General features: G+C 44.0%; 1 protein-coding gene across 2 annotated transcripts in view; it reads right to left on the bottom strand.

Moving 5' to 3' along the window:
• LOC124297164 (equilibrative nucleoside transporter 4) overlaps window positions 1–13928 on the bottom strand; it is a 35594-nt gene that overhangs the window by 3496 nt on the left and 18170 nt on the right. Inside the window, exons 9-10 of one of the 2 annotated variants that reach the window (XR_006906541.1) lie at window positions 4189–4401; window positions 3938–4100 (exon numbers count right to left, since the gene is read on the bottom strand). Coding sequence is in view for 1 of the 2 variants with exons in the window: in XM_046747882.1 (XP_046603838.1) it covers window positions 4161–4401 (241 nt within the window). In the remaining variant the exon portion in view is untranslated. Of the gene's footprint in view, window positions 1–3937; window positions 4101–4160; window positions 4402–13928 lie in introns of both variants that reach the window. The other variant, XM_046747882.1, reaches the window with a different exon arrangement.

The following is a 13928-nucleotide window of genomic DNA, read 5'->3' as shown; positions in this document are numbered from 1 at the left end:
TAGTGATTTCACATTTTCACTCGGCAGATCCGTAATTGGATGAGCGAATTCCCGTGTGATGAGAATGTGAACAGTGACTACGCGCTCACCTGAGAACCGTAATAAGCCCCCTGAACCTGTGCGACGCTGAGTCGATCTCTCGCCGAATAGAGTATAGTTAATTTGATCCATCTTGATGAGGCCAGTCTAAGAACTTTCCGGTGGAATGCGTTTCGTGCCGGGCGTAGTTTTTATTGCATTTTGATGGCTCGGTATTAGCAAGTACGGCAACTTTTTACCGGCGTGCATACGAAAATTACTGATACACTGTTGGATAGTACCTATCTTATGACAACCGAGTGCCCTCCACCTTTCGACTGACGAATACAGTTTTGTTACAATTTGATCGTTTGATATCGGCCCCTCCGGCAGTCTAATAACATAATATCAAATTTTGATGTAATGTCCACAGCTTTAAAGTCACTCGAACACGTACGGCTTGTGAACAGTGAAAAATAATTTTTTATTATATTATAGATAAAGTACTCATTCTCATCGAAGCGAAATTTTAAGCCGGGTCAACGACTAAATAAGAGAGATAGAAGTAGTTGAAAATCGGATTCTTAACACAGGGCTTATGGGAGAATTACCCCTGCGAGACATGGGCCGAGTAATATTATGCATTTACCGAACAGATGTTGATGAAAAACTAAAGTAATGTTAATTAGATCAAGAGGATTGAAAATACAACAATAAAGTTTAGGGTCAATAACAACAATTAAAAGATATTGGTTGTTGAAGTGTCAAAAAATTGGTAGTTGAGAAATGTTGAGTAACTGCCTCGAGAATCGGTAGCGTCGCAGATATCACGTGGTATGTGTATAACGCCAGGGCGCATGCGTGAGAACAATCTACGGGGTTAGGCTAGTGCATGGTCATCACGGACTTATGGACGGAGCCTTTGTGTGCGGGGATGCGGCGAAAGACGGAAGGGGAATCAGAGCCGTCAGCCATCTTGATGAGCTGAATAGATATACGTATACCACAGACCACGAACGCACGCGGATGTGTATGCACGTGCAGTTGTTTGTTATTATTGTATAGGTTAGGTCAGATGGTAACCGATCACGGACTGAGAATTCAGAATAAAACTTCGTTCCAATACAGCATGCCTTATTGTGTAGCGCCTAACTGCAAAAACAGGTCTTTCTCAAAATCACAAAAACAATGTCAGGTCGAAGTACAGAATAAGGCTACATTTCACCTGTAAGTATAAGTAACGCTTCTGGAACTGTAAATAAGGTGAATGTTGTGATTCCAAGTAATGTATTTGTATCTACATTCCTTCAAGTTTTCCGAAAAATATTGAGAGGCGTAGGATATGGCTTGATACGATAGGGTTGACGAAGACAAGTGTCCCAAAGTATGCTTATTTATGTTCATGTCATTTTTCACCGGAATCATTCGATCGAACATCTGCTTTCAAAGTTAGGCTGAAAGAAGATGCTATACCAAATGTGAGTTCAATTCATAGTTTTTGAATACAAATATATTTCAGCATGTGAATATAAATCATTTATTTATGTAGGTTCTATACATATACAAAAATTTACGAATTATTCAACGCGGTGTTTCTGTTCATTCTGTCATTGTATTATATTTTTTGTTGGTTTTTTCTTCGTTTACATTTATACTCAGTATTATTCTGGTTCTATGCACAGGTGCTTTGCACCTCTATAGAATGTACGCCGGAATTAAAATTGGATTTAAAAAAAATGTGCTTACCTGCACAGTTTTTTATACAAAAAGAATTGAAGCTGTGTTCGTACATACCTATACAGTTCGAGGAAATAGTTTATCATAACGATCTGTCCGAAAAACTAATACTGCCTAAAGTGAATCGTTCAAACGTGGCGCCCGAAAACTTGGCTCATCAATATGGCTGAAGTGCTACCACATGTACTCTCCGCAAGGCGCATACCCCTCGCCCTCAAGCCTAGCTTACGCTCCGTCCATAAGTCCGTGATGGTCACCGATGAGTGCGACGAACAAATTGGCGGTGGGAATGAAATAGACAATTGCGACGTTACTGTTATTCTGTATGCAGTACCGTAATGTGAAATTATTCCTATTCCCTGGATTTTATTTATCCACAAACAACGAGTAATTGTTACATTAAATTATCAATAACTTGATGACGAGCCACTGTACGATGACAAACATGTATATTACTGAAAAAATTGAGAGCATTGCTTGAGCCCCCACACAAATCGGCACTGAGTGTTAGAGCCACCTTAACCGGATTGCCATCACTTTGGCATTATGGTACATGACATTGCTAGCATTTTGACGATTCAGTACAGGTAATACAGACTGGCTTATGATGGTAATATGCCATCATTTGTCCGATGAAAGCAATTTTCATCTATTCATGATATGGAGTTCTTGCTAGATACATGGTATGCAAAATTAAGTAGTTGACCAGTTTACCGACCAAAATTTATAGTTGACGGTAATCGTTGATCTAAATATGTTGCTTTGATGAAGCAATAGGGCCATATTTTCTCTGAAGTATCTTGAAAATAATTGGGACCAAATTTTTGCCAAAATACTGATGTTAATCACCTGACAGTCTTGATGATGATACAATCGTGAATGAAAATTTCTGTGATATGTGTTCTGTAGTGAGATAATTTTTAATATTCTATGACAGCACGAAATTCCATCTCCTGATCGGAGTCGTGTATCAGTAAGAAAAAGGTTTCCTGTTTTGTAAAGCAAACTGTAGCCTAATGAATAGAGCGTGCGACTGGTAATGCCAGTGGTCCCTGACCGAATCCCATCTTGAAAGCGTCAGATTTGTCGTGAAACTAAAATTGCGTTTTAAGGGTTCTTGACTAATGTAAGTTGATATTAATTTAAAAAATATATAATAGAAGTTACATTAGGCTGATTAAATACATTTGGAAAAATATTTTGATCGTTTACATAGTCAAGTTGTTGCTGCATCAGCCTTCAGTGCAGCGGCTCTATATCAAACTGGCAATGGTCCAGCACGGTGTGTTTGCTAGGTCAACTTTGTATTTTTGGGGTAATTATATTAACGTCCTTTTTTCTGTTTTTGTTTCGAAAAATAGGAGGAGGTAATTAAAAATTGGAAAGGTGACATCTCGCGAGTTGATCTACGCATTTTTTTATGAAATTCGCAAGCCTAGCCGCTTAGACCGCAGTAACTTGATCGCGTTTATGTCACTCTAATTAAGATTTTGTAAGATGATTATTTAAAAAATTAAGAAACGTGCGTAGTCTTAGGTTTTAAATTTAGATAATTTAACATTAAATTGATTGAATAGTTAAAATGTTGAGTAAATTATACAGGAGACATCAAAAGAAAAAAAAATTTTTAATTCTATTTAAGTGAATAAATTTTGATTCTATACATCGAATAATAACTAAAATCTTCATTTATTACTTATAAAGTTTGCTTTTGTCTTTTTAACGTTGTTGAATAAGTATTGAAGTTTTTGATTGCTACTATAAGCAGCAGGTCGCAGTACCTTGAAATATCAAACCTTTATCCAATACAACTATTTTTTCTTTTATTATTTACGTGGAAGAAATCAAAATTTGACATCTAAAACACAGGCTCAAAATTTGTGTTAACCGGTGTTATCATTAAACGGATTCTCCAACCTCCTGTTACTAATTTACATGTAATAAAATTCATGTCATTTAACTTTGTTTCGGTCGCATGTTGTTCTGATATCCTTAACTTTTTGCACCGTCACATTATCCGCTAAATTTAATTATTCCAGAATCACAATTCCCAAAGAATGGAATAATTATTTCTAGTCAATTTATTTTTACCATGTTTTCTAATTAAAGTGATAATCTTGTATCGTGAATTTATCACGATCTAGTGATTCACATAATTCTGACTACTCTGTGCGACACTGACGCCAATGGTTACCATGACGGTCGCGGGCTCAAGATTCCCTAGCGGGCCGTATTTTTTCTCAAGTTTGCAGTATTGACCGTCTCGCTCGGCTCACGTAAGAGTTGTGCATGTGTGGGGTAGGCGTACTGAGTGGATCAGATTGGGTCCATTGACCAGACCTTCCCTGTATGTACATGTAATAGTGATCCATCGGTTAGAAGGTGTTATATACATAGCTTCTTACCCGTCAATTCTCTGTGTTCCTCGGGTACCTTGCTGGGTGCTTGAATCATGGGTACACTTCCAACAATTCCGTTGGTCAAGCCTAGGAGTAGCGAGAACAATAACGGATAGCCTTCGCCCGACAAAATCGGCGCTCGTCTTGGAATAGCGCACAACAGGAACAGGGGAATGAGAATCGCACGTGCTCCAGAAAAGTATAGTAGCTGTGTACGAGTCCACTCGTATGGGATCGAGGCTAAGACCTGAGGAAAAGTAGCATAATACAGTCCGCTCTCATAATAGTACCGGCGATGGGGGAGTAGCGGAGTATTTTTCTTGGAACTCAGGTACCCCCACCACTGACGTGCGTTAACGCCGTCGAAATTCTCGTCTCGCTCTCGTAATAGTGCCGCCGCACCGGGTAAACTGTGATTACTCGTGTATATTTATATTCGTTTTCCTTATCATATAAAAATGGATTAATCCGATTTTCGAAATTCAATTTCTTTTTCTAAATTTCGTTATTTCAGGAAAACTTTTCACACGTATCCCCATTTACTCCACAGAAAGTGTTAAAAATACATATTGATACAGTAAAATCATCAAATGTATATAATCTCTACTTCTTAGAATAAAATCAATTATTACTTCAATGATAATAATAGAAATTTATGAGAATTTTTTAATGATATGTGTTTAGAGAGATGGCAAAAGGATATGGATCATCGACGTGGGATCCGCGAATTAGTGATGAGGACGAGTGTAAATGAAACGAAAATGATGTTGAGATGGAGAGAGATAATGATTACCGATAAACGAGACTTTTATTGGTTTCGATGTGGCGATACAGACCGTATCGCAAGAGAACGTTACAGAGAGTGAAGATTTTACCGAGCGAGAGAACACATAGATTACATACATACATGATTTCGAGACAGTAGACAATACATGAGATACAGCTGATAGGTTTTGAGTCGCGACACGGGCAAGTGGCGAGATTTGACGCAGAGACGACAAGTAAACATTGCACGCGAGTGTGCGTACATGTGCGAGGACGATTTCGAGTGTCGCGAGACACACATTTAACTATTCGATACTTTGCCGAAACATACCGCCCGCTTCGCTATCGGTAACGATCGCGAAATTAGATTATGCCGCCCGCCGTGCGTTATTCATTCTTAGAGTCAATAATTGTCTTGAGAGGACACCGGAAGCACACACAATTTTACGATTGGACGTTTTAACACAGTGGATTTCGTTCTAATGGTCACCACGCGAACGAGACCGTCGGTTCCCGGATGCACTTCGATCACTTTCGCGAGGGGCCACACAGATGGAGGTAGATTTTCGTTCTTTACGAGAACGATGGATCCGATTTTGATGTTCCCGCAATAAGTCTGCCATTTCGAGAGGTTTCGGAAGGACTGAAGATACTCCGTACTCCACCGTTTCTAAAAATTCTCCAGCATTTGACGCGAGTGTTGCCAATGCGATAGCCGTTGAACTGGCACCTCGATGAGTGACGGCTCAGGAATTGTGTTCAATGCTGAGCCGACGAGAAAGTGTCCTGGAGTCAAGGCACTTAAGATCCCGTGAATCGTCCGAGATGGCGCAAAGAGGTCGAGAATTGAGCGTGGCTTCTACTTGCGTGAGAAACGTCGCGAATTGCTCGAACGCTTGAGTCGCATCTCCGATGACTCGTTTGAGGTGAAATTTGACCGATTCGACTCCGGCTTCCCATTTTCCACCGAAATGAGGCGTGGAGGGAGGATTGAACCGCCACTGGGTTCCGTGTGATGCGAGGATGTTTGCGATTTCTGAGAACTCCTTTGACGATGCAGCGAGAAGACGGCGAAGTTCTGAGTCTGCGCCGACGAGATTCGTTCCACAACCGCTTGCGATCGAGGCACAAATTCCTCGTCGAGATGTGAAGCGTTTGTACGCCGCGGTGAATGCCTCCGTCGTCTAGTCCGAAACTAGCTCGAGATGCACAATCGAGGTCGTGAAGCAGATGAAGATAACGATATATCCCTTGCATGATTTCGCTCCTCTTCTGCGGGAGACTCGAATCGAGAATGGACCAGCGTAGTCAACGCCAGAGTGAAGAAACGGCCTTGATTGCGTGACTCGAGACTGAGGGAGTTGGCCCATCTGTTGGCTGCTGAGAGTGGCGCGATGACGCGCACAAGGAACGCAACGATGTATGAACATGCGGATCGGTACTCTTCCTCCCAGGATCCAGTACCGCTGTCGGATTGTAGTGAGAGTGAGTTGCGGACCTCCGTGGAGCGTCAACCGATGATGATGATCGATGATCAATGTGGAGAACGATGATTCGCGAGGCAAGATGAACGGGTGCCTTTCGTCATACGAAAGCAATGAGTGATTCAGTCGACTACCGACTCTGAGGAATCCGTTCGAATCGATGAACGGCGTGAGTCGCGATAGTGGATGACTTCGAGTGAGACTTGAGCTTGTCTCGATTTGGCGAATTTCTTCTGCGAAGTACGCCTGCTGGGTCACCTTGGTCCAAAATAGTTGGGCGTCGCTCAATTCGAGAGTAGAGATCGGTCCGACAGTGATAGACGTGTTTACGTGATTAGATGTCGTCTTCGCGAGGAACCGATTTGCTGCGCGCTTACACAATGATGTGACTTTGAGGAGAGTCGATAGTTTTGAGTAGCGATTGTTGAATAAGTGAGTTTATCAAACTCGTATCTCCCGCGCCTGCGTGTGCTGTGAGGGAGGTGCAGTGTGTGTGGTCGACGAGAGGAGCGCTGGTGTGCACGGATGTGCGTAGAGCGTTTTAGTCTTCCGGCGAAGGGGAGCGAGTAACCACGTCGTTTGCTTATGTATCAATAAAGTTTATTATCGAGTTTCATCCAAGCATTATCGTCAACTAATTAATACGGAAACCTTTTCCTTCTCATCCGAAATATCCCAACAGCGATCGACGAGATCCCAGAGTTGTAGCAGCTTAGCTGTTGCGATGTGCGTCGACAGCCCTTTTCTTTCCTCGAGATGAATGTTTTCTTCCGGTCGCGGAGATAAGGATGGCCAATTGACAGAAGGCTTCGAGAGCCAGGATGGTCCGAAGGTCCAAAGTTCTCGTTTTTGGAGTTGCTCCGGAGATGCACCACGAGACGCAAGATCAGCAGGGTTTTCAGAACCCGAGATGTGATACCAACGAGCGCGCGCGAACTCTTGGATTTCCGTTACGCGATTACGAACGAATTCTTTCCACCGCGATGGGTGGCTTTTGATCTACGCGAGCGCGACTGTGGAATCCGTCCACAGATAAACCGGGGTGTTTTCGAAATTAAGAGTCTTTTCCACATGGCACATCAACCGGACGAGAAGATTCGCAGCACAGTGTTCGAGACGAGGAATTGTCACCTTCTTTAGCGGCACTACTTTAGTTTTCGCGCACACTAGTGAAACGCGCACTTCGTGAGTGTTGATATATGTTCGCGCGGAGATCACTGCGCCTAATGCACTTTGAGAGGCATCCGCGAAACCGTGGATCTCTATCCCGAGAGATGCTGAACTTAACCCGATCCATCGTGGGATAGTGATAGCTGAGATGCCTTGAAGATCTTGTGGAAACTCGATCCATCGCGAGGATAATGAAGCTGAGAGCGGCTCGTCCGAGTCGAAACCGAGTGCCCACAATTCCTGCATAAAGATTTTGGCTCTGATCGTGATCGGCGAGAGCCATCCGAGAGGATCAAAGAGCTGCGTGGTTTGTGAGAGAACTTTTCGTTTCGTGAAAATGTCCCGAGTTTGATGAATTTGTGGAGAGAACGCGAACGCGTCGATGTCTGGTCTCCACGCAAGACCGAGAGCCCGAAAGAATGGACTTTGATCGAGATTTAGATGCACCGCGATCTCTTGATGGTTTCGAGAAATGTCAACGAGAGTTTCTGGGTGGCTTGAAGTCCACTTTTGAAGTTCAAAGCCGCCCGCCTTGAGCAATTGATTGAGTTCGTTGATTTCCTCGCGACCTTGATCAACGTCCTCTGTTCCTGAGAGGATGTCGTCGACGTACGTGTTCTCGAGAATGACGTGGCTCGCAAAGGGATACTGCTTACCTTCATCCTGAACGAGTTGATGAAGAACACGGATCGCTAGATACGGAGCGCTTGCAAGACCATACGTTACCATAGTCAGTTGATATTCTTCAATCGGTAGCTCTGGTTCTTCCCTCCAGAGGATTCGCTGAAAATCTTGGTCATCATTGTGGACCAAAACTTGTCGGTACATCTTGACGATGTTTGATGAGAACGCGACTGGATATTGTCGCCAGCGTAAGAGAACGTCCGCGAGGTCGGTTTGCACTTTTGGACCGATGAGAAGATTGTCATTGAGAGAGAGTCCGAGGTTGGTTCTTTGAGACCCGTTGAACACGACACGCAACTTTGTTGTTGAACTGCTGTCGCGAACTACACCGTGATCGGGATGATAAAACACGCGGGAATTGTCTTCAGGTATATTGATAACGCGACGCATGTGCCCGAGTTCACAATATTCACGAAGGAAGCTCAAGTAAGCTTCCTTGAGTTTCGCGTCGCTACCGAACCGTTTCTCCAAACGAAGGAGCATTTGATGCGCGGGATTCCGCGAGTTGCCGAGCTCTACCGAATTGTCCTTGAGCGGCAGCCGAACTACGTAACGACCGGACGCAGTTCGAGAAACCGTTTCGCGAAAGTGTTGCTCACAACGCTCTTCTTCGGAAGTTAGTGCAAAAAGTTTCGACACTTCTTCCTGCTTCCAAAACTGCTCCACGAGATCGAGCAGTTCGTGATCGAGGGAGCATTGGAAGCCTTGGATTGCGCCATACGAGGGGCTTGCTGCTTCCTCTGAAACGCAGCCGGAGAGGACCCAACCGAACTGAGTTTCTTGCACGATTGGTGTTCCTGGTGCTCCTCTTCGAACTCCTTGACCAATGATGTTGCTGTAGATGTCAGCTCCGAGAATTACGTCAATTTGACTGGGATGTGCAAAACTTGGATCCGCGAGGTTGAGTCCTCGTAGATGAGGCCAGTCTTCGACGAGAAGTCGACGTGAGGGTAGATACGATGTGAGTCGTGGAAGCACGAGTGCCTCCACCTGACACAAGAACGAGGTGTGAGCACGAGATTGGAGTTGCAATGTCGCGATGCCGCGAGTCACTGCCGATTGATGAGCTCCGACGCCAATGATCGGTATCGTTGCTTGATGCCGACGTAATCGCAATTGTTGCGCTAGCGACTCCGTGACGAACGAACTTTCGGATCCTTGATCGAGTAGAGCGCGAGCGATGATTCTCACTCCAGTCTCCGGATTCGAGGCGATCAATTGCACTGTGGCGAGAAGAACTGGAGAGCGCTTGATCATTGTAGGCTGAGCTGAGTGGTTGCTCACCTGAGAGGCGCTGTTCGAGATCGGTTCGTTCTGCACTGCAGGTTGCGCTACTGCGGCCTGTCCTTGAGATGTGCCGCGGTTGGCAGCTGTCGAGATTGAGGAAGAGTTTTGATGCAGCAAGGAATGATGTCGACCGTTGCACACGCGACACGTTTTGTTGGATCGACAGCCCTTCTGCTGATGTGGACCGAGACAATTGAAGCAAAGCTTTTTCGCAGAAACCACTTCCCTTCTTTGATCCAGAGATTTTTCGCGAAAGGTCGAACAGAACGCGATGTAGTGGTTGCCTTTGCAACAAGCACACGACTGTTCCTTTGATTGCGCTGTATGTGACCTTGTCGTCTGAAGATTTGACTTTCCTTGCGATGAGTGCGGTTTCGACGTCGCGATTTGATTGTGAGCATGAGCTTGCTCCACGGCTTCGAGGGTGTGGATGCGACCGATGAGAAACGCCTTAAGCTCCGCAAACGTGGGGGGCTCGAGTTTCTCGCTAACACTTTTCTCCCACTCTTCGAGAGATGCTGGGTCGAGCTTGCGAATCGTCATGTGCACGATGATGTGATCCTCTAATTTCTCGGGACCATCGAGAAGTTCGAGCGCGCCAAGAGCTTCGCAAGTGTTGCTGTGCAAGCTCTTTAGTTCCGATGATGATTTTTTAGTGACACGAGGAATCGCGAAAAGTATCGCGAGATGAGAATCAGTCAGAAGCCGCTTGTTTTCGTATCGTGAGACGAGAGTTTCCCAAGCTCGAGGGAAGTTTTCTGCGGTGAGAGAAATGTTTTTGATGAGTTGTAACGGTTCATCGTTCACACTGGTTTTGAGGTAGTGCAGCTTTTCCACTTCCGAAAGTTGCCAATTTTCGCGAACCATCGACGAGATGAGGTCGTGAAACGGCTTCCATTCTGAGTAGCTGCCCGCGAAAGTGGGCAGTTCGATACGCGGTAACCGTTTTGATGATCCTCCTGCTGGTGCGTCTTGAGGAGCTGCAGCGGCTTGCGCGGTTGCTGCAGGCGCAGGCTTTACCGATTCGAGAAAATCAAGCATCACTCCTTCGCCAGTCAAGAAGTGCTCTTCACACAGTCCGTAATGATCTTTCGCGAAGTACGAAAGCCTTTTGATCGCGTCGAGTTGATCACCTTTTGCTGCGAACTTGATCTCGCTGATCTTTTCGTGATTATCTTGGAACTTATTCCAACTTGAATTTAAGGCATTAAGCCGCGACTTCACCTGCCCGTAAGTGATTTTTGCCTCACCGAGCTTGCGCAGGTTTTCGACGGCACGAGAGATTCGCCAAATGTAGTCGTTTTGACGTTCGATATGTTCTTCGATCGACATGTTGATGTACGAGAGGATTTAAACTCACGCGACGAACTGAGTTTTCACGAACGAGACACAAACACACTGATAGTAGCGCGACGCGATTCACACTCCGAGAGATCGGTGTTGTTGACGCTCAGATCTTAGTCACGGTCACTACAGAGGACACCGCACGTTTGAATTTAACGGACGCCACTGATTTTGGTGATGGTTTTCACCGATAACGATATTGTTCACTTTGATTACGTGAACTTTCACAACTTGATGCACACGCGATAGTTCCGTTTCACTCACTAGCTAATTCGTTTTCCCGTAAGTCGCAACGATTCGAAAGATTCGACTCGATTTGCGAATGATCCGATTCGATTCGCGACTGATCCGGCTCGAAGGACCAAAAAATGTTTAGAGAGAAGGCAAAAAGATATGGATCATCGACGTGGGATCCGCGAATTAATGATGAGAACGAGTGTGAATGAAACGAAAGTGATGTTGAGATGGAGAGAGATAATGAATACCGATAAACGAGATTTTTATTGGTTTCGATGAGGCGATACAAACCGTATCGCAAGAGAACGTTACAGAGAGTGATGATTTTATAGAGCGAGAGAACACATAGATTACATACATACATGATTTCGAGACAGTAGACAATACATGAGATACAGCTGATAGGTTTTGAGTCGCGACACGGGCAAGCGGCGAGATTTGACGCAGAGACGGCAAGTAAACATTGCACGCGAGTGTGCGTACATGTGCGAGGACGATTTTGAGTGTTGCGAGACACACATTTAACTATTTGATACTTTGCCGAAACAATATGATTACTATTTTATGAATTTTGTGACGAATTAACATTATTAAAAAAATAATGACAATAATTTGAATTTAAAGCAGAAAATTATACGCTATTTCATTGAGCCAGCGTTTGGCACTATTGACAGAGACGAATATGAAACCCGAATTGAGCCCGTGGTGGGGGTTACGTTCGAGCGAGAATGAGGGGAAGCGGTATTATTAGGAGTGGCACTATTACGGGAGCGGCCTGTATTGGGACTAACGATTTAAAAAACTCAGTCTCGTGTTCATGAGTAGTAGTTTGATTATCACTGTTGAGGATTTGGGACTTTTACGTAAGACTCATTGGTAAGTATGAGACTTATGAGGTATGCAGAAGCTCAGTCTTGTTAGTAGTAAAAATGGCTACTTGGCCAAAAATAATCGATGCATTGGAATCGAGTTTGTTAAGATTTGTGAGGTATCAGAGGGAATAGTTTCATGGATCTGAGAATCAGCTGAAACGCTGATGGTAATGGATTAAGAAAGTTTAGTTTTATTGACAAGAACACATCACGAGACTAAAAAACGTTTAATACATAGGAGACGCACGGGCATGAAATAAATTTTTTCTTTCTCTTAGCGCCTCCTTTCGGCACGCGATCACACTATAGTTTCTCCCTTGCAAAAACGGCGCACGCAGGCGCGGGGAGGTACGAGTGCGATAAACCATGGTGTAAGGATTAAGGTGTGCTACAGCGCAGCTTTTCGGATCAACCAATAGAAAAGTTCCACCAGTTGACGTCACAACAGGCGGTCAATTCAAAACTGTCGGAAGATTCAAGGTAGTTTAGAATGTTACACATGAAACGTTGACTGAATTCTTCAGTTCATGCATAGCGGAAATGTGAATACTTTTTCCTCTGCAGGTCCTAGCAGGATTCTTACAGCCCTTAACCGAACACTTGAACATTTGATTCAATTCGTGAAACGATGCGCGTCAACGCGATGCGTGACCCACCACGTTTGTTTATACGTTTATCGAAGTAATAGTTGCGGTTATGTTGTAATTTGTACTCGTGCATGCGCTGTAGGCTTACTATGACTTGCCGTGACGTCAACTGGTGGAATACGCAACCTTGTACGAAAATTGGTTCTTTATCGAGCACACCTTACTCCTCACACCATGCGATAAACATTCATCTATCCAACACATTCACCGTTTAAGCACTCGTTATTTACAACATATCGCACAATAAGCCAAATTACATTTTGGGTAACGCTTTTGTAAATATATCAGCTTTTTGGTATTTTGTGGGAATATATTTTATATAGACTCTCATTTTCATTTTCGTCTCCGACAGGATACAATTCAACCACCGGATCAGCAGGCACACATACAGATTTTACGTCCGACATACCAAATCTTAGAAGAATTTTTTCAACATACTCGGATTGAGGAATGAATATCGTTTTCTCGACACGATTTCGTTCTATTTGCAAACATACAAATCGTGACGCATCTCCTGTAGTTATCTCAAACGCACTTTTCAGACAACTCATTACAGCATCAAGCACTTCACTCGATTCTGAAGCCATAAGGCCATCGTCGAAAAACAATGCTAGAAGGATATTCACACCATCGACACGTCCCTTAAAGATACACTGATCTGCATGGCCTTGAGCAAAGTTTAACCTTTTTAGAAAATCACTAAACGTGCGATTCCAGCATCTGGGTGACTGCTTCAAGTAATAGAGTGACCTGTTTAATTTGCACACGTAGTCTTCTAGCACATCCAGACCTCCTTCGATAGCGAGCCCCTCAGGAACTTTCATAAAAATCTCCTCCTCCAGTTTGCTATATAAGAAGGCAGTTTGAACATCAAGCTGAGCCAGCTCGTAGCTTCTTGCGTTATCTTCGTCAAAAGTGCTCGGAGTGAATCATACTGGATAACAGGTGCTAATGTTTCGTTGTAATCCACACCTTATCGCTGAAAAAAGCCTCGCGCACACAGGCGTTCTTTGTCGTTACAAATTGTCGCTGATACTCACCGGTTGATGACCCCTGACCGACCTCGAAGACTCACTTCGAGTCTATTATCTTATCGCCGGGCTTCTTTCTGACCACTGTCCAAGTTTCGTTATTTTCATGAGTTAGCAATTCCTGAATAATTGTTTTCAACCATTTTGTTCAATCAGGTCCACTCACCGCTTCCTGCAGTGTAGTCGGTGCTCTACGTAATCGATCTCGTGGAGATACCTTTGTGGTCGCTAAATCAGTTTTCGATCTCGGAGT

This window comes from Neodiprion virginianus, chromosome 2 (genome assembly GCF_021901495.1).
Source record: "Neodiprion virginianus isolate iyNeoVirg1 chromosome 2, iyNeoVirg1.1, whole genome shotgun sequence".
NCBI classification, from domain to species: domain Eukaryota; kingdom Metazoa; phylum Arthropoda; class Insecta; order Hymenoptera; family Diprionidae; genus Neodiprion; species Neodiprion virginianus.
Note: the sequence above shows the minus strand (reverse complement) of the source record. Positions and strands in the feature narration are given on the sequence as shown.